The 22,093-nt window shown below is 43.1% G+C and overlaps 1 protein-coding gene across 1 annotated transcript in view; it reads left to right on the top strand.

Annotated features, from left to right (window-relative positions):
- Positions 1-22,093, top strand: part of RHEB (Ras homolog, mTORC1 binding) — a 154,568-nt gene that overhangs the window by 126,833 nt on the left and 5,642 nt on the right. Inside the window, exon 7 of the mRNA XM_030198215.1 lies at positions 19,238-19,319. Coding sequence (XP_030054075.1) covers positions 19,238-19,319 — 82 coding nt within the window. The remainder of the gene's footprint in view (positions 1-19,237; positions 19,320-22,093) is intronic.

Here is a 22,093-nt window from a genome sequence, read left to right as displayed (position 1 = left end):
GCCAACGCGGACGTCGACCCATATGTGAGAACAATCAGCCTGCTGTCCTCGGAGAATACCTGCTACAGGTAAGTATCTTCGCTTTATATGGGAGACACACTAATGATGGGCAAATGATTGAGATTACATAGATGTGCAATTAATTCCAGAGTTTTACAAATATGTTACAATCACATCTCCCAACGCTAAAGATCTAAGTTCTAAACTTTCTACTGATAAACACGTGCAGTGAAGATAACAACAAAAGCTTTATTTACAAGCAAGCAGCATATCCAAAAATGGAAATAAGAGTTTTTAAGAGTTATACACGAAGGCTCTAAATAGGCTTAGAATGAGTTCTGGAATAAAAAGTTCCTTAAGTGCCTTATGAGGAATACTTACCAGAAACTAGTTAGAATAAACACATATGCTCTGTGGCATGAAACCAAGTCACCTGTTACCCAAAAGGAAGTGATTACAGAACTTGTCTTATACCTGGCAGTGATGCAAGTCTCTTCCCTTGGGAACAGCTGGATCAGCAGGTGGTCTTTCACTAACTAGGCTACTCCTCCATCTATCAGATAGACATAATGCAAAAGCTTTTCATTATTCATAACGGGCCTTATCAGTCTATTAATTCCATGTGCTTATGCAAACCCAGTTCTGTTTAAAACACTTCCCATCTTGTGTGCAAATTTAGCAGTAACCTATTTTATGAAGACTTCATCATAGTGTAAAATCACTTCACCGGACTGCTCTAAACCTCCGACATAGCGCCATGTTTCACATATGCTACTTCAAAGAAATTTAATCACTTCTGACAAATCTTCCAGCACATCACCAATTATGTTGTGCTGGAAGATTTGTCAGAAGTGATTAAATTTCCCTGATGCAGCATATAGGAAACATGTTGCTATGTCGGAGGTTTAGAGCAGTCATATAAGTCCGGTGAAGTGATTATACACTATGGGCCGTGTTTACTAAGGCGCATTAGCGTAACACGCCTACAATTAGCATGCGTGCAAACCATGTAGGCGCCTATAGGGATAGTGTAGGTGCGTACATGGTTAACGCGCGTTAAAAATGTTAATGCGCCTATAGCGCGGCTTAGCAAATAAGGCCCTATGATTGATGAAGTCATAAGTTACTGCTAAATTTGCACACAAGATGGGAAGTGTTTTAATCAGAACTCTATTTGCATAAGCACATGGAATTAATAGACTTTAATTTATAAAAAGAAAAACAATAAACTGAAGAATTAAGGCTATTATAAATTATGAAAGCTTTTGACACCCATATGCTTTAGTATTCCTACAAACGTCTAACATAATACCACCATTGTGTCAGTAAATTCAGAGGTCCTCAAAATAGCTAAATTGTCCACATGGACATTAAAATTCTACATGATAATCCTATTAAACCCCAAAGCCAACAAAGAAAGTAAATTAAGCAAATCAGACAGCTCTGACCATCTTCCCCTATGAGACCTCCACACCAAACAAAAGCCAGTTGTATGTCCTGGGCTCCAAACTTTCACAACCCTTAGAGCTTGGTTGGCCTGTCTTAACAAAATGTATACTGAACCTAAATAAGCAATGAAAGGGGAAAGGAGATGAGTTGGTATCACCTTTCTGTGGTTACAATCAAAGTAATTTGCATGTCATATACAGGTACTTAGTTTCTATGTGGGGCAGTGGAGGGTTATGTGACTTGGCCAGAGTTGCAAAGAGCTGCAGTGAGAATTGAACCCTATTCTCCTGGCTCTCAGTCCACTGCACTCTAACCATTAGGCTAAGAACCCTTCTCCCTGCCTAGTCTTCCACAATTGATGTACATAAATAAACCTTGAGGGCACAACTGATTTAAAATTGGTTTCCATGGAGATTTAACAAGGCTGAGAAAATTCATGTCAGTTTTGGAACAGGATTCCTAATAAGACAGTAGGTTTAGTTAATCTGTCCTGTGAAATCTGAATTTTAGAAGTACACCCCCCCCACACACACACGCACACACACCTCCCAGCTTATATTTTTTTAATGATTTCCAGGTTTCCTTTGCCTAACAAAATAAAAACAAAAAAACAGAGGTCTATTGCCAACATGTTCATCAGCCCACTGGCAATCTGTTTCCATTTTCTCTTTTAAGGACAGATTTTAGGCCCCAATAATCAAAACTCCAGTGCTGTATGGAACAACACCAGAAAAATAATGCTGGAACTGCGTGACAACTCTAATCCTCAACGTTAAGTATGCAAATATAGGCACACTATTAGCGTTGAGTATTAGGAAGTAAAGGGGGGGGGGGGGGTGCCTGGCACATGTACTGCTCTGCCTCCTTGAAAGCATAGTTAGAAACAGACACCCACCATTAGTGCCCATCCCCCTGCCTGACTGAGCAAGGAGTTTGTGTTTGATCTTTCTAGACTCGTTCCCAGCCCTCCCCCTTCCTGCTTTGTGCATGTGTCCTGGGCCACTTTCCACCCTCCCTCCTCCAGCTGCCACTACCTGCCTTTTTCAGCCACTGTCCAACCTGTCCGTGGGTGCTACCAGAGCCTGCAGGTTCCCATTTAAGAACAGGACTCAAGTCGCAGAGCCTCTTCTACAGCCACTCGGGACAAATATACTGCTCCAAGGGAATAGGAGGACTGGAGTCAGACACCCTAATTCCAGCTCCGAACTGGTGTAGTGTTTGAAGCAGAGAGGGTGCTTTTATTCTGTGCACTGTTCGAGCATCGTGAGGGAATAGGAAATAGCCTCATTTGCATGCTTTTGACTGACTACATTAGAATGCTACTTGCTCTGATCGTAGGCGACCTTATTTCCCATGGTAGGGGCCTTTGAACATTTTGCATTGGTAAACACGGTCACTAGTCTGGTGCTAATGGCCTCTAGTGCCTGTGTTTACTTCTGAGCATCGGGGCCTTAGAGAATCCAACTTACTAGAGCTTCTACCCTGCTTGTCCCTGGAGAAAGCAACACTGGAAGCAGTGCAAAGAAAAACTACAAAAATGGTATGGAATTTGCGTTGCAAACCGTACGAGGAGAGATTTGTTGACCTGAACATGTATACCTTGGAGGAAAGGAGAAACAGGGGTGACATGATACAGACGTTCAAATATTTGAAAGGTGTTAATCTGCAAACGAACCTTTTTCAGAGATGGGAAGGCGGTAGAACTAGAGTACGTGAATTGAGGTTGAAGGGGGGCAGACTCAAGAGCAATGTCAGGAAGTATTTTTTCACAGAGAGGGTGGTGGACATGTGGAATGCCCTCTCACGGGAGGTGGTGGAGAGGAAAAAAATAATGGAATTCAAATGTACGTGGGACAAACACAAAATGAATCCTGTTTAGAAGGAATGGATCCATGGAATCTTAGATTAGGTGGCGACGCCGGTAATTGGGAAACGAAACCAGTGGTGGGCAGACTTCTACGGTCTACTCCCTGATTGTGACTGAATACAGCGCATGGTTCGGGATAAGGTATCTTTCAAAAGATATTACCAAAACAGGGAAGATAGGGTATCCTGATAGTGAGGTTGCAAAAGACCGTAATAGATCAGGTGTCCTTAAATAAAAAATAAAAATCAGACAAAAGATTGCAAATTAATACTGTCAAGTACTGAGCATGATGTAAATAGGAACAACAAACATAGTTTGAAATGTCTATATGCAAATGCTAGGAGCCTGAGAAATAAGATGGGAGAGTTAGAATATATTGCACTAAATGAAAAATTAGATATAATAGGCATCTCTGAGATCTGGTTGAAGGAGGATAACCAGTGGGGACACTGTCATACCGGGGTACAAATTATATTGTAGTGATAGGGTGGATCGAATTGGTGGAGGGGGGTAGCATTGTATATATCACTGTGGATTGAAATTCCATGTGTAAAGGGGAAAAGGATAGTGATAGGAGTGTACTACCGTCCGCCTGGCCAGGATGAACAGACAGATGCAGAAATGTTAAAGGAAATTATGGACGCAGACAAAGTGGGCAACACAATAATAATGGATGATTTCAATTATCCCGATATTGACTGGGTAAATGTAACATCGGGACACGCTAGGGAGGTAAAATTCCTAGATGAAATCAAGGACAGCTTTAAAAAGTGAATTGTGAGACTAAAAGATACAGTGAACCGCTATGTAGATAATGATGAAGAAAAAGCCAATTTGCTAAATAGATACTTTTGTTCGGTTTTCACTGAAGAAAATCCTGGAGAAGGACCGCGAGGGACTGGCAAAAGTACTGAGAATGGAATGGATATAGCACCGTTCACGGAAGAGAGTGTGTATCAACAACTTGGAAAGCTAAAGGTGGACAAAGCCATGGGACCGGACGGGATCCACCCCAGAATATTGAGGGAGCTCAGAGAGGTCCTGGCGGGTCCTCTTAAAGATTTGTTTAATAAATCCTTGGAGACGGGAGAGGTTCCGAGGGACTGGAGAACGGCGGAGGTGGTACCTCTTCACAAAAGTGGTGATAGGGAAGAAGCTGGAAACTACAGGCCGGTAAGCCTCACTTCGGTTATTGGAAAAGTAATGGAAGCCATGCTGAAGGAAAGGATAGTGAATTTCCTAGAAGCCAACAAGCTGCAAGATCCGAGACAACATGGTTTTACCAGAGGGAAATCGTGCCAAACGAATCTCATTGAATTCTTTGATTGGGTAACTGGAGAATTGAATCATCGACGTGCTATAGACGTAATCTACTTAGATTTTAGCAAAGCTTTTGACACGGTTCCTCACAGGAGGCTCTTAAATAAACTAGATGGGCTGAAGATAGGTCCCGAAGTGGTGAACTGGATTAGGACCTGGTTGACGGACAGACGACAGAGGGTAGTGGTAAATGGAGTTCGCTCGGAGGAGGGAAAGGTGAGTAGCGGAGTGCCTCAGGGATTGGTGCTGGGGCCGATTCTGTTCAATATATTTGTGAGTGACATTGCCGAAGGGTTAGAAGGTAAAGTTTGCCTATTTGCGGATGATACTAAGATTTGCAACAGAGTGGACACCCGGGAGGGAGTGGAAAGCATGAAAAGGGATCTGAGGAAGCTAGAAGAATGGTCTAAGGTTTGGCAATTAAAATTCAATGCGAAGAAATGCAAAGTGATGCATTTAGGGAGTAGAAACCCACGAGAGACGTATGTGTTAGGCGGTGAGAGTCTGATAGGTACTGAGGGGGAGAGGGATCTTGGGGTGATAGTATCCGATGATCTGAAAGCGACGAAACAGTGTGACAAGGCGGTGGCCGTAGCGAGAAGGTTGCTAGGCTGTATAGAGAGAGGTGTGATCAGCAGAAGAAAGGAAGTGTTGATGCCTCTGTATAAGTCCTTGGTGAGGCCCCACCTGGAGTATTGTGTTCAGTTTTGGAGACCGTATCTTGCGAAGGATGTTAAAAAAATGGAAGCGGTGCAAAGAAAAGCTACGAGAATGGTATGGGATTTGCATTCCAAGACGTATGAGCAGAGACTTGCTGACCTGAACATGTATGTATACCCTGGAGGAAAGGAGGAACAGGGGTGATATGATACAAACGTTCAAATACTTGAAAGGTATTAATCCGCAAAAAAATCTTTTCCGGAGATGGGAAGGCGGTAGAACGAGAGGACATGAAATGAGATTGAAGGGGGGCAGACTAAAAAAAGATGTCAGGCAGTATTTTTTCACGGAGAGGCTGGTGGATGCTTGGAGTGCCCTCTCGCGGGAGGTGGTGGAGATGAAAACGGTAACGGAATTCAAACATGCGTGGGATGTGCATAAAGGAATCCTGTGCAGCAGGAATGGATCCTCAGAAGCTTAGCCAAAATTGGGTGGCGGAGCAGGTGGGGGAAGAGAGGTTGGTGGTTGGGAGGCGAGGATAGTGGAGGGCAGACTTATAAGGTCCGTGCCAGAGCCGGTGATGGGAGGCGGGACTGGTGGTTGGGAGGTGGGAAATACTGCTGGGCAGACTTGTATGGTCTGTGCCCTGAAAAAGGCAAGTACAAATCAAGGTAAGGTATACACATGAGTTTATCTTGTTGGGCAGACTGGATGGACCATGCAGGTCTTTTTCTGCCGTCATCTACTATGTTACTATGTAAGGACAGCTTTATGGAGCAGCTGGTACAGGAGCCGACGAGAGAGAGAGAAATTCTAGACCTAGTCCTTAGTGGAGCGCATGATCTGGTGCGGGAGGTAATGGTGCTGGGGCCGCTTGATAACAGTGATCATAATATGATCGGATTTGATATTAGCTTTGAAGTATGCATGCATAGGAAATCAAATACGTTAGCGTTTTAAAAAAGGAGACTATGATAAAATGAGAAGAACGGTGAAAAGAAAACTTAGAGGAGCGACTGCGAGGGTCAAAAATTTACATCAGGCGTGGATGCTATTCAAAAACACCATCCTGGAAGCCCAGGCCAAATATATTCCGCGTATTAAAAAAGGAGGACGGAAGACCAAACAGCCGGCGTGGTTAAAAAGTGAGGTGAAGGAAGCTATTAGAACTAAAAGAAAATCCTTCAGAAAATGGAAGAAGGAACCGACTGAAAATAATAAGACACGGCGTAAGGAATGTCAAGTCAAGTGCAAAGCGCTGATAAGGAAGGCTAAGAGGGACTTTGGGGAAAAAAAGGTTGCGTTGGAGGCAAAAGCACATAGTAAAAAAAATTTTTAGGTATATTAAAAGCAATTTGATGCCCCAATTTGACTGTCTGCACATGTTGTCCATTAGATTGTAAGCTGACTGCAAATGTAGTCCTTTAGATTGTAAGCTCCTTTGAGCAGGGACTGTCCTTTGTTAAACTGTACAGCGCTGCGTAACCCTAGTAGCGCTTTAGAAATGTTAAGTAGTAGTATTCCAGAGTCCTGATAAAACTGAAAAATGAGCTTGCAGAGCTATTTTTAGAAATATGTAATTTATCCTTAAAATCGAGTGTGGTACTGGAAGACTGGAGGGTGGCCAATGTAACGCCGATTTTTTAAAAAGGTTCCAGAGGAGATCCGGGAAATTATAGACCGGTGAGTCTGATATCGGTGCCGGGCAAAATGGTAGAGACTATTAAGAACAAAATTACGGAGCATATTCGAAAGCATAGATTAATGAGACAAAGTCAACATGGATTTAGTGAAGGGAAATCTTGCCTCACCAATCTACTACATTTCTTTGAAGGGGTGAACAAATGTGGTAAAGGTGAGTCGGTTGATATTGTGTATCTGGATTTTCAGAAGGCATTTGACAAAGTACCTCATGAAAGACTCCAGAGGAAATTGGAGAGTCATGGGATAAGAGGTAGTGTTCTATTGTGGATTAAAAACTGGTTAAAAGATAGAAAACAGAGAGTCGGGTTAAATGGTCAGTATTCTCAATGGAGAAGTGTAGTTAGTGGGGTTCCCCAGGGGTCCTTGCCGGGACCGGTGCTTTTTAACATATTTATAAATGACCTAGAGATGGGAGTAACTAGTGAGGTAATTAAATTTGCTGATGACACAAAGTTATTCAAAGTCGTTAAATCGTGGGAGGATTGTGAAAAATTACAAAGAGGACCTTACGAGACTGGGAGACTGGGCGTCTAAATGGCAGATGACATTTAATGTGAGCAAGTGCAAAGTGATGCATGTGGGAAAGAGGAACCCGAATTATAGCTACTTCATGCAAGGTTCCACGTTAGGAGTCACGGACCAAGAAAGGGATCTAGGTGTCGTCGTCGATGATACGTTGAAACCTTCTGCTCAGTGTGCTGCTGCGGCTAAGAAAGCAAATAGAATGTTAGGTATTAGGAAAGGAATGGAAAACAAAAATGAGCATGTTATAATTCCTTTGTATCGCTCCATGGTGCGACCGCACCTCGAATATTGTGTTCAGTTCTGGTCGCCGTATCTCAAAAAAGATATAGTGGAATTAGAAAAGGTGCAGAGAAGGGCAACGAAAATGATAGAGGATGGGACGACTTCCCTATGAGGAAAGGCTAAAGCGACTAGGGTTCTTCAGCTTGGAGAAAAGGTGGCTGAGGGGAGATATAATAGAGGTCTATAAAATAATGAGTGGAGTTGAACGGGTAGATGTGAAGCGTCTGTTTACGCTTTCCAAAAATACTAGGATTAAGGGGCATGCGATGAAGCTACAATGTAGTAAATTTAAAATGAATTGGGGAAAATGTTTCTTCACTGAACGTGTAATTAAACTGTGGAATTCGTTGCCAGAGAATGTGGTAAAAGCAGTTAGCTTAGCGGAGTTTAAAAAAGGTTTGGACAGCTTCCTAAAGGAAAAGTCCATAGACCGTTATTAAATGGACTTGGGGAAAATCCACTATTTCTGGGATAAGCAGTATAAAATGTTTTGTACTTTTTGGGATCTTGCCAGGTATTTGTGATCTGGATTGGCCACTGTTGGGGAAACAGGATGCTAGGCTTGATGGACCCTTGGTCTTTCCCAGTATGGCAATAGTTATGTACTTATGTACGTATGGATGGGCTGGAGTGTAAATTTTAAAGGGTTTCGACATTAGCTTCAGAACTTAGTAGAAGAAAAGTGCTACAGTCTGTGCCCTGAGAATGGCAAGGAGAAATCAAACTCTATAAAGTATCACATACCATGTAAAATGAGTTTCTTGTTGGGCAGACTGGATGGACCGTACAGGTCTTTATCTGCCATCATTTACTATGTTACTAAGTGGACAACAGGATAGTCTTCAGGATACCCACCCACCTCCCCTACATGTGGAATTAAGGTAACCTTGTGAGAGACTGCAGTGAGATTAGTGGTTTATCAAGTGTGAAGTAGTGTATAGGAAGTTGCTGGTCTGTCTTAACACTCCCTCACAGGATCACATTAAGAGAATAGAGACTGTAGTGTATAATAAAAAAGGGCATGGTTCAATCAGGCATAGCTAGCCTGCTGAGCCAGGAGCATAGAGCCCAGACTGACAGTGAGATGCACTAAAAAAATCATTAGCCCTTCCCTTACCGATTCCCTTAGCGAATTGGTAAGGAACGGGCATGCATCAAGGAAAAGGAATGCAAATGAGCTGCTCATACTTGCATTCTCTATTCCATAGGTAAACAGTCGGCCGGTCAAGCATGCGCAGAGCAGCCAAGCATTATGCTGGCTGTTCTGCGCATGCCAGATACGCCTCTGTGATGCGGCTTGATCATAGCAGGAGAGTGCAATTAAGGACGTCCATCCAAAAAGACGCCCTTTTTGGACGTCCCCCCCCCCCCCCCCCCACCCCAAATTATAAAAATGTACTTTTTGGACGTGCTTCACTCAGGTAAGAGACTACTACTACTTACTACTACTTAACATTTCTAAAGCGCTACTAGTTACGCAGCGCTGTACAATTTAACATAGGACGACAGTCCCTGAGACCTTGAAGTCTTTGAGCTAAACGTGCTGTGATTGGCTCAGAGACTTCTAGGTTTCTCAGCTGAGTGAAGGACGTCCAAAAAGGACGTTTTTATTATTGCCGGGGGGCGGGGAAGGACACATCCCTGACGAGCACTTGGCTTTCTTTTTTTTTCCCTTCGGCCGCCCCCCCCCCCCCCCCCCCCCTCCGTCTGCCACCGGGCCGGTCCCTCACAGCGCCTCTTTCCTCCATGTGAAGGCGCTGCAGCAGGCAACAGCAGATCACTTCCCTTCGGGCCTCCCTCCTTCAGTCCCTGGCCCGCCCTTGTCTGACTTAGTTCTGCGAGTGCAAGACACAGGGAGGGAAGGAGGGAAGTCCGAAGGGAGGCGATCTGCTATTGACTGCTGCAGCGCCTTCACATGGAGGTGAGAGGCGCTGTGAGGGCCCGGCCCGGTGACAAACGGAGGGGGGAGCGAGTGGAGATGAGGGAGTGGTGGCAACGACGACCTCAACCTGGGGGGGGCCCGGGGCGCGGAGGATGGCGGGGAGGCCGGGGCTGCGGGAAGCTGTGATTTCAATGCCTCATAACGACAACTTTGGGGGTTTTTTTTCCCCTTCCCTCACAGATAAGGGGCTCTGCTCTTCTGAGCACTAGTCAGTGGCATACCAAGGGGGGGGGGGGGCGGTCCGCCCCGGGTGCACGCCGCTGGGGGGATGCCGCGTGCCTGTCGGCTCTGCTCGTTCTCTGCTCCCTCTGCCCCGGAACAGGTTGCTTCCTGTTCCGGGGCAGAGGAACCAGGGAACGAGCGAGGCTGGCAGGACTGGATTGCATTGCAGTAGTGCCCTGTGAACCAGGCTTTCTACCGTCCCTGGAAGTGGGATGTGCCTGAGAAGAAAATCAAGGCCATAAAGAACGGCACAAGGAAACTTAAATCAGAAGCCAGACTGACCCAAAAAGGGAGCCAGTTAAGTGATGGACCAAGGTCAAGGGCAGCCAGGAAGTTAAGGTGACTGACCAGGGTGATGTGAGTGTAGTAGAATTCCCTATACAGCAGGAAGAAGCCAGCCTTCATAATGAAGACCTGACCTGGGATGCTTGGCAGTCAGTTTCAAAAACTACAGGAAGAAACGGAAGCCCTTTAAGGTCAGCTGTAAGCCAACCTCTATATTGCAAATGTGACAGGAGAACTGGACTATTTATACAGTAAGCTACTGAGACCTTGAAACATAACTCGCCACTGATTCTTGAAACCACATTTGCAACCGCCTCAGGAGATTTTTTTTCCGGTTATGTTATATAGACATATGGAATGAATTGGGTTTTAGCAATAATAATGAGTTTGGTATAACGAAGTTCTGTGCTTTAGTTTGTCTCCTGAAGATGCATACTTTGCGAAACAGTCTTGTAGAGACTAATGCAGGTATCTTCAGATTATCAGAAGCACTGCGTGGCACCCAGCAATAAGGGGAGAACTTTGTCTTATTAAGTGATTTTGTCAAGCCTTGCAAGACTGTGCAAAGCTGAGTCAAATCCTTATGACAGAGGAACCAAGATATTTAACAAACTATCAATGGCGATAGCCCTGTCAACAAAGTTTCAACATGGACAGTTATGAACTATTGGTAATAGTAAAGGATTGTTGACGTGGAAGACAGTTGATGGACCAATTCGCTCCAAATTGGATTTATTAGAATGTACAGTGTTTTCAGTCTTAGTATTGTATAGGGCAAGATGACCTCCAGCTGTGATACTTTTCAGCCTATATATTAATGGAATATTTATTGAGTTTTTTTCATTAATGTGAAATGAGATATGAATAAACAAGTGGTACAATGATTGCTAATAGTTTACTGTAGAAGTGAATCATTAACATATGGTAACCCTGTAGTAATAATTGATAAATATTAATGAGATTTGTATGACTACTACCTCCACTATATGCAAATCTCTTGTATATTCATTTGGGATATCTTGAAAACCTGACTGTTACAATGGTCTTCAAGGACTGGGGGTTAAGACTTAAGGTTCTAGTCTGACCAATGAGAATCATAAGTAATTTGTAAAGAATAGTTATTTATTTATTTATTGCATTTGTACCCCACATTTTCCCACCTACTTGCAGGCTCAATGTGGCTTACATAGCACCATGAGGCGTTAGTTGCCTTCAGTGGAAAACATATACAACGTGATGTTATTATCAAAGAGGTTAATGTGTTACAGATACAGTAGGAGAGTCATTGAAAAGAAGAGTTTTATATAGTGTTTGTTACGGGATTTGGTTTCGTTGTGTAGCTGGATTCAGGCACTTAAGTTGGATCAGTGGGGTAAGCCTTTTGGAATAAAATGGTCTTTAGTAATTTCCAGAAGTTAAGGTGGTCATGGATTGTTTTCACAGCTTTTGGGAGGCCATTCCATAGTTGTGCACTTATGTAGGAGAAGCCGGATGCGTAAGTTGTTTTGTATTTCAAGCCTTTGCAATTTGGGTAGTGTAGGTTTAGGTATGATCTAGCAGAACTGACTCTGTTTCTTGTTGGTAGATCTATGAGGTCTATCATGTATCCTGGAACTACACCATATATGATTTTGTGGACCAAGTGCAAATTTTGAAGATGATCCGTTCTTTGATTGGGAGCCAATGCAGTTTTTCTTGGAGAGGTTTTCACTGTCGAAGCGTGCTTTGCTGAATATTAATCTGGCCGCTGTATTTTGGGCAGTCTGGATTTTTTTTTTGTTCCATGCATCCCGCGTAGATTCCGTTGTGGTAATCTGCACGATTTAGGACCATTGATTGTATTAAGTAATGAAAGGTTTCCCTTGGGGAAAAAGGGTTTTAATTGTTTGAGCTTCCACATTGCGTGGAACATTTTCTTTATTACAGAGTTTTTACTTGGCTCTCGAGAGTTAGGTTGTGATTGAGTGTGACACAGAGTATTTTCAAACTGTCTGAAATAGGGAGGGTATGTCCTGGGGTTGTTAATGTTGTGGGTTTGTATTTATTATGTTGAGAGGTAAGGATGAGGCAGTGTTTTTTCAGTGTTCAGTTTCAATTGGAATGAGTTTGCCCAGGAGTCCATGATGTTCAGGCCGTCAATTTTGTTGGCTATTTCTTTCATGTCATGTCTGAAGGGGATGTAGATAGTAACATCATCTGCGTAAATGAATGGGTTAAGTCCTCGATTGGAAAGTGCCAATGGAATCATCATGTTGAAGAGTATTGGTGATAGTGGTGATCCTTGAGGTACTCCACATACTGCTTTCCACGGTGGTGATATGTTTGAGTTTGATTTTACTTGATAGGTTCTGGTAGTTAGGAAACCTTTAATCCAATTAAGTAAATTTCCTTCAATCCCGAAGTGGTTAGGTAGTCTTAGAAGTATGTTGTGGTTTACCATGTCAAATGCACTCGACATGTCGAACTGTAGGAGGAGTATACTTTTGCCTGTGGCTATCTCCTGCTTGAATTTGGCCAGGAGGGTAACTAGTACCATTTCAGTACTATGGTGGGAGCGGAATCCTGATTGTGAATTATGTAGCATTGAGAATTAACTTTATTGCATCTCAGAAAAAATATGCACATTCCCACATATGACAGTAGAGGAGTGTGGTAGCCATGTTAGTCCTCTCTTAAGGTTATCAATAGAAATCAGACAAAATAAAACATGGATAAGATGATACCTTTTTTATTGGACATAACTTAATACATTTCTTGATTAGCTTTCGAAGGTTGCCCTTCTTCTGTTTGAAGGCTGCAGTCAGGCTTTTAAGGTGTCTGTCTCTGTCTCTTTTGGACACCACGGTCTCAATCAGCGATGGCTGTATACAAACATCTATATACAAGAAACCCACAGACAGATGCAGCTACCTCCACAACTCCAGCTTCCATCCTTCACATACAAAAAGATCCATCATTTACAGCCAAGCCACAAAATACCACTGTATCTGCTCTGACCCAGGGGACAGAGACAGACACCTTAAAAGCCTGACTGCAGCCTTCAAACAGAAAGGCTACAACCCCAAAATAATCTCCAAGAATATTGCCTCCTCCCTCAAAACACCCAGGGAGAATCTGCTACAGTACAAGGAGAAAAAATCCACAGACAGAATTCCCCTTGTAGTGACATACAATCCAGAGCTGGAAAAACTGAGGAAAATCATAAGAGATCTACAACCTATACTCCAGGAGGATGAATTACTGAAAGAGATATTCCCATCCCCACCAGTACTGGCCTTCCGACAACCACCCAACTTAAAACACAAGCTAATCAGAAGTAAACTTCCATCACAGACTGAAAAGGAACAGAAGGGCACACGTCCCTGTAATTTATCCAGTTGCAAACTATGCCAAAATATTTCACAGGACCCCACAGTTACCCACAAAGGAAAGATATTCAACATAAAGGGATCTTTCACTTGCTCATCTTCCAATGTGGTATATATCATTAAGTGTAAAAAATGTAACGAAGGATGCTGTATTGGGGAAACAGGCCAGATGCTTAAGACAAGATTCAAATTACATAGACATCACATGAACAATACAGCCAGTAGGGCCCCCACCCCGGTGGGACAGCACTTCACAGAACCAGGACACTGTACCAGTGATTTCACAGTGAGAATACTGAAAGGTAACTTTAAAACCATACAAGAACGTAAGACCTTTGAAGTCAGAATGATTGAATATTTTAACACCCAACAGAAAGGACTTAACAAGGACCTGGGGTTCCTAGCCCATTATAAACCATAAAACTGTATGTCTCTGTTGATCACCCTCCCCTCACCTACCCACACCCATCCTGTTAGAATATCAATGATATGCTTTGATGTCCCCATGCATACCTCCGACCCACCCCCATCCTCCCCACCCTGTCGGACTGTCATAGTAATGCTTGAATGTTTTCACATATACACTGTCAGCTAGCACATTTGCTTATTTCCGATCTGACGAAGAAGGGCAACCTTCGAAAGCTAATCAATAAATGTATTAAGTTATGTCCAATAAAAAAGGTATCATCTTATCCATGTTTTATTTTGTTTGATTTCTATTGATAACCACATATGACAGGAATAGGATATCAATGAATATGTATGAGAGAGATTTGTATATGCTAGAGACCCTTTGTATATAAATCTCGTATGCATGTTCATTGTGGTAATCCTGCATACCAGAGTGGCTAGGTGTGCCTCCAGGAGAGGGTTGAGAAGCACTGCCTTAGGTCTTTGGGCTTCCAGTGTACTACAGACTCTTTTCCTCTTCCTCATGGTACAATAACAGTTTCTCGACGTAGGTTAGTTGCACTAAGGTTAAAGCCTCAGTTGTCTTCTGTCAAGGTTTCAGCTGGTTCTGTAGCAGGCTCCTGGCAGTCTCAAGATGGTAGCAATACCAGTGTTTTTGCTTTGGGTCATGCACTTGAGACGGGGAGATAGGCAGAACCAGTGCATTCATCCCCTAGGACAGAGAGTTTCAACTGTTTTCATCTCACGGCACACTTACATGGCGCTAATACTGTGAAATCACTCCCCCACACATTGTCCAGCATTTTAGCTTCTATTCCCCCCCCCCCCCCCACACACACACACACACATGGTTCAGCATTTGACTTTTTACACCCCCCTGTATGCACACACACACATTCCAGCATCTCCTTCCTGTCCCCTCTCCAGCTGGTGACCAGGCATCTACCCTTGTATCTCTTGACTCCCCCTCCCCCAAGTGTACCTCTTAAAAGTTTTGTGTCTCGTGATCAGCAGCAGCGAGCAAGCTGTGTGATTCATTACTGCCGACCGCTAGAGACAAAACTTTTAAAAGGTACCTTCGTTCCGGCACAAATTAAGTGGGTTCTACTAATGATCCTCAAATCCTGTGGTACAGCTGTGGACTAGCCATGGGCATACTGGTTGAAAAATGCTGCCTTAGGAACATGCAGCTGCCTGAAGTGAGGAATGTAGTGGGGTGGGTTTTTGTAGCCGCAGAAGTTTCTTGTAATGCCTTATGTGCAGCATGTTTAAAATCAGAAAATTTTTTGTGCAACATGGAGCTCCTGTGCCAGTTATAATCCATCTACAAAGGAGAACATAAGGATCACAATAGGGGAAAAGTTGGTATATACTAAGGAATGAATGGAGAGCTTTCTATCTGAGCTCATCGAACCTTGCAGTTTTCATCTTAATAGTTCCCTATTTCCTGTTGCGTCATATCTTTGAATGGAAATTTTTTTAAAATCTAATCTACTACCAGTCAAGACAGTGAGCTCATTAAGAGCTTTCTGTTCAAGAGCCATCTAGAAATGCCAACTTTTAAAAGCTTTTCACATTTGCTTTGATATTTTTAGTAAATTGTAACACTTTTGTTAGGGTTGCAGCCAGACTGCATGAAGTCTTAAATTGAAAAGCTTATTTTTGAGGTTTCATTCTTTGCCAAGTAATCTTTTAGTCATGGTATCTTGAGAACCATTTGTTATACACACAATTGTATCATCGCTCCTCTTTTCCAATCACAAACAAATGCTGCAGACCAGTGGCATAGGTAAGACTGAAATGGGCCTTGTGCAGAAAAATTAAGATGGGTCATTATTACACCTCCCAAGGTAGTGGGGATGTAGGGGGAGGAGGGTTGTAAGGAGGAACCCCCTTCAGAGCGCCAGTAAACAAATTCTACAATCAGCGAACACATTCCAGACTTAGTAAAAAAAAAAAATCTGTCATAGTAACAAACTCAAATGCAAGTTATTAAAGATGTACATTTACCAAAGCTGACATACTACAATTAATAAATTCAGAAAAAAATATTTTTTTGCCTTTGTTGTCTGATCATTGCTTTGGTCCCAGTGTCTTTTCTGCTTTCTGTGTGTTCACAATTCATTTTTACTCTGCATCCCTATCTGTCTTGTCCAGCGCCTCTGCTGTGTGTCCCTGTCTCTATCCTCCCCCATGTTCAGCATCTGTGTCCCTGTTCCTCCCAATGCCTAGCCTCTCTCCTCTCTCCCCTCTCCCCTTCCTCCTTTACCTCCCACCCTTGACTCCTCTCTTCCTGTGGTGTGGAAACCCTCTATTGATCCAACATTCCCCCTACTTCTGGTCCAGTCTTTCTACTCTAGCCCCCTCTAGTCCAGCCTCTCTCATTCCCTCTGCCCACAGGAAGTTGCATCACAAATATGGGACAGCAGAGGAGGCAATCTGTCTTCCGCACTGCCTCTGCTAGTAAACTGCTATGTATTATGAGGGATGCCAGACATGAGGGGGGAGGGGGGGAGGGAGTTCAACAGCAAGCAGCCCTGAGCTTTTTGCCTAGCTCAGTCAATGGTAGCTGTGCCTTCTATATCCCTGATGCATCCCTGATACAGTAAGACTGCACAGAAGTCAGAAACTGGTGCATAGTACAGATTGCTTTTGCTTTTCTATGGGTTTAGCCACCTTGGGCTTAACTGCCCCTCATAATAGAGGGTTCTTCTTAACTACCTTTTTTTTTTTTTTCTTCAAATAACAGACTTAAACCTTACATTAGTATAATATGTTAGAACTGAGGAGCGTTTTTTTTTACTAAATTCTTTTGGCTACTGGTTGAAGGAAGCCATTATACGACACATTCTGGATTAGCCTACCCTTGGTAGTTCATATTGTCTTTCAATTCTCTCATTTTCCAACACACCTTTTATCTCTAAAGTGCTTGAAAAGGTAGTGCACATTCAACTCTGATCCCAGCTTGACAAACTCAGTGTATCACTTCCTTGTTAGTTTGGGTTCAGAGAGAATTTTTAGATGCTGGTAAGGGAAGCATTGGTTTTGCTTGATCTTTCCTTGGCTTTTAATCTCATTAATTATGCTTTACTACCTTGACTAGCTGACCTTGGTTTGAGATACCGTACACAGTTGGATTTCCTTTCTCACTCACAAGAGATAGGCAGAAAGCAGACACTGAAAGTCCAAACAGTTTCTTATTCGTACAGACCCGACGTGGCCATGTTTCGCCAATAAGGCTGCATCAGGGGGTAGTAACATAAAACAGCTGCTCCACCTTCGGTCAGACTACTGCTGAAGTCATCTTGGATGATCAGTTTTGCTATCCAGGTTAAGCCTTTCTTGTCCCTGGTTAGCTGTTTTATGTTTCTACCCCTGATGCAGCCTTATTGGTGAAACGTGGCCACGTCTGGTCTGTACGAATAAAGAAACTGTTTGGACTTTGTGTGTCTGCTTTCTATCTCTTCTGGTGTTGCAAGATACTCAGCGCCTCTCTGCTATTCCTTTCTCACTCACATCCAGAGCATATAGAGTAGATGCTGGTTTTTCTTTTTCCACAGAGGGCAACCTTCGAAAGCTAATCAAGAAATGTATTAAGTTATGTCCAATAAAAAAGGTATCTTATTTTCTTTTCTATGTTTTATTTTGTTTGATTTCTATTGATAATCTTTTTCCACAAGATGCCCCCTTTAGTTACCACAGAAGTCTGATTTGGCACTAGCATTGTTACCTCACCTCTTTCAGGCTAAGAGAGTTTCTGGGTTTTTCTTTGCAGATGATATTCTGCTTTTGTTTGAGACCAGCCATTTCACCTGACTTATCTCTAAATGATTACCAGAGATGTGGCATACTGGTTAGTCCAGTTGGTTGAAACATAATGCCTGAATCTCATACAATGTATCACTAGCCACGGAACCGCTGGTACTTCCTCTATCCTTGCTGATCAGGCTGTTAATTTTTCTAGTTGCCTTTTGGTACTGGGAGCATTCTTGACACAGTTGACAGTAGATAACAAAGTCCCTCAGTCAAGTCCTGCTTCTTCATCCTATATCGTATTAGGTCTGATAGACCCTTTTTGGATAAACATGCCTACTCATTCTGATCCATACATTGGTGATGATTCTGTCATTTACTACAATACATCTGTTATCTACTTTCTTTCTCAAAATATTCCAGATAGTTTAAAATACTGCTGTTAAAACGGATTTATTGCACTAAGCACCTTGATCATGTTAACTCCTTTATTCATGACAAACTGTTAGCTTTCTATAACCTACATAATCAAATTCTTTTATTAACCTGAAGGTATTTCATTCTGGCCAGCCCTTACATCTCTTTTATTTTTTAATGAGTATAGTCCTTTGTCATTTTGCAGCTGTAGTATTCACAAGCTCCTTAACTTTTTGCACCTGCTGGAGCTCAGCACCAGTGGCATGGTCAAACATAAATTTGGGGGGGTGGGGGTGGGAGGTGGTGGCAACAACAGATAATATGGATTAGCACTAGCCCCCCCCCCCCCCCAAAAAAAAAAAAAAGTGGGATTACCAAGTCCCTCAGCTGAAGAAATCCGAGCCTGCCCCAAGTCACCTAAGAGTGGCAGTCAGGAGCAGCTCTTTAAACCACTAATGCAGGCACTACAAGCATGCTTAGTCGTGAGAACTAAGCATGCTTGCAATGCTGACATCCGCAGTAGCACTTTGCACCCCTGATAGCTGCACTGTAACTGACCTGGCTTGGGCTCTGGATTTCTTCAGCTGGCAGGGCCTATCAGCTATATGAATGGTGCACCCAACTGCTGGGTGGGCTTGAAACAAACATGAAAGGGCCCAGGCCCAGCCACGGTTAATCCCCTAGATAGCATGCACAACTCTGGAGCTTTGTTCCTTGCTGTCTATGGGTAGAATCTTAAATTCAAGGCTTGTCTTAAGGCCTACTTCACTTTGCAAGTGTGGGGCTTACATGGCCTTCTCCTCTGACTTGGTGATACCATCTGAAGCTAGTATCCATTATCTAGCTTTCTTTTTTTGTTATTCACCCCCCCCCCCCCAATTTGATATTGTTTCTCACCTCCCCCAGTTGTCTTATGTATAATGCTCTGATGCTCCTTGTAAAGGGCAATATAATAAGACTTGCAGTAAACATATTAAACATTTTTGTTTAGTATTTTATTTTAAAAAATGCTAACTGTTTTTTTGCCTCTAGAGTGATCAGTTATGAAGAAGGGAAATCTTTAGCAGAATCATGGAATGCAGCTTTTTTGGAATCATCTGCTAAAGAAAATCAGGTATGGATAAATTATGGTCATAGTGATGCATGATACCACATGGGATCTGTTTGGTACCCTATCTACTGGACTGTGTTTTTTGTGTATCGCAGTGCACCTCTGGTAGCAAATCAGCAGTTGTGGTCATGTGAGGACAGGCTATGTAGTGCAGTGCTCACCAGTCCTTCAATGCTCATGACCCCAATTCACGCAGACACCGAAAGCATGCACCCCCAACAAGCATAGGGCAAGGATGTCCATTTAGAGTTGCAACCCCTACAATTTGGGAAGCTCTGCTGTAGGGTGTGGAAAGTAGCTAGCACAGCTGAGACAAAAATAAGGAATTCTTCCCTTATCTCCCCTGCCCAAATAAATGTGAAAGCCTTCCTTTACCATCTCTATAGGCAGCCCAAAGGTTTGACCTGGGAGATGGTTCTTTCTCTTTTTAGACTTCCAGCACATTCAGAAATGACCTCTACTAGGACTTCAGTATTGTCGCTCTTAATTTGGCATTACATGAATGGAGCCATCACAATAATAGGACCAAACCTTGACTTCCTATGGAGAGTTACTGAACTGATGCTACTTGTTGCTGCTATGCAAAGATTGTATAGTGGTAGCCTTTGCATAAATAATGGCTGTAAACATTGCCCCTGCAACACTGCCCAAAGGGCCCAAGGAGCAGACACAAGGTTTGAGATTCGTGTCCAAGTCTCAAGCATGGCAATGCCATTGGGCTTGCACTGTTTTGTTCTCACAGTTTTAGTACAGAGAATTCCTCTAGAGCAGTGCTTCTCAAGTACCCCCTAACTTGTGAATTTGCAGAAGTAGCCACAATAGGAAGGATGCCAGCGCCATGCATTTCTTGTCCCTGCCTGTACTGTTCTTTTCTGTCTTTCTGTAGTAGTCCTTTCCCAGCAGGCTTTTCCTTAGGTTAATAGATCAGTCCCCTTCTACCGGTTCTCCTGAATTGCTCTTTTGCAGCATTGGAGTAGTGGTTTGCTGTGAGTGACTGGCATCCTGGGAGTCAAGTTTTTGTACTTGGTTCCTCTCATCCCACCCCTCAGCCACCATCACCTTTCTGTGCATCTCTCTTTCTCCTTTCTCTTAATACACCTTGTCATGTCTCATTGTTCCAGTCATCCTCCCTTTCTTCCATCTTACAGAGGAGGAGTAGCCTAGTGGTTAGTGCAGCAGATTTTGATCTTAGGTAACTGGATTCTATTCCCATTGCAGCTCTTTAGGACTCTGTGCAAGTCACTTAGCCCTCCATTGCCCTCGGTACAAATAAGTACCTGTATATACTATGTAAACCACTTTGAATAGATAGCTGGGTGGCTGGTGGACGTGAGGATTGCCTTGTGACTTGCCTGCCTGGTGCGAAGGTGGCAGACCTCACGCGTCACCTAGATAGGATTTTAGATAGTGCTGGGGAGGAGACGGCTGTCTTGGTACATGTGGGTACCAATGACATAGGAAAATGTGGGAGAGAGGTTCTGGAAGCCAAATTTAGGCTCTTAGGTAGAGAGCTCAAATCCAGATCCTCTAGGGTAGCATTTTCTGAAATGCTACCCGTTCCACGCACAGGGCCCAAGAGACAGGCAGAGCTCCGGAGTCTCAATGCGTGGATGAAATGATGGTGCAGGGAGGAGGGTTTTAGATTTGTTAGGAACTGGGTAACATTCTGGGAAAGGGAGAGCCTATTCCGAAAGGATGGGCTCCACCTTAACCAGGGTGGGACCAGGCTGTTGGCATCAGCATTTAAAAAGGAGATAGAACAGCTTTTAAACTAGAAATGGGGGGGGGGGAAGGCCGACAGTCGCTCAAAAGTATATGGTTCAGGGTAAGGTATCTTTCAAAGGTATCACCAAAACAGGGAAGATAGGGTATCCTTATAGTGAGGTTGCAAAAGAGACCATAGTAGATCAAGTGTCCTTAAATAAAAATCAGACAAAAGATTGCAAATTAATACTGTCAAGTACTAAGCATGATGTAAATAGGAACAACAAACATAGTTTGAAATGTCTATATGTGAATGCCAGGAGCCTGAGAAATAAGATTGGAGAGTTAGAATATATTGCACTAAATGAAAAATTAGATATAATAGGCATCTCTGAGACCTGGTGGAAGTAGGATAACCAGTGGGACACTGTCATACTGGGGTACAAATTATATCGTAGTGATAGGGTGGATCGAATTGGTGGAGGGGTAGCATTGTATGTTAAGGAGAGCCTTGAATCAAATAGATTGAAAATTCTGCAGGAAACAAAACACTTCTTGGAATCACTGTGGATTGAAATTCCATGTAATGTATAAAGGGGAAAAGGATAGTGATAGGCATGTACTACCGTCCGCCTGGCCAGGATGAACAGACGGATGCAGAAATGCTAAAGGAAATTAGGGACGCAGACACACTGGGCATCACAATAATAATGGGTGATTTCAATTACCCCGATATTGACTGGATAAATGTAACATCGGGGCATGGTAGGGAGGTAAAATTCCTTGATGAAATCAAGTACAGCTTTATGGAGCAGCTGGTACAGGAGCCGACGAGAGAAGGAAAAATTCTAGACCTAGTCCTTAGTGGAGAGCATGATCTGGTGCGGGAGGTAATGGTGCTGGGGCCGCTTGATAACAGTGATCATAATATGATCGGATTTGATATTAGCTTTGAAGTAAGTAGACATAGGAAATCAAATACGTTAGCGTTTAACTTTAAAAAAGGGGACTATGATAAAATGAGAAGAATGGTGGAAAAAAAAAACTTAGAGGAGTGATGTGAGGGTCAAAAA

Source organism: Microcaecilia unicolor, chromosome 1 (assembly GCF_901765095.1).
Source record: "Microcaecilia unicolor chromosome 1, aMicUni1.1, whole genome shotgun sequence".
NCBI lineage: Eukaryota > Metazoa > Chordata > Amphibia > Gymnophiona > Siphonopidae > Microcaecilia > Microcaecilia unicolor.
The sequence above is the reverse complement of the archived record's forward strand: the minus strand, read 5'-3'. Positions and strand labels throughout refer to the sequence as shown.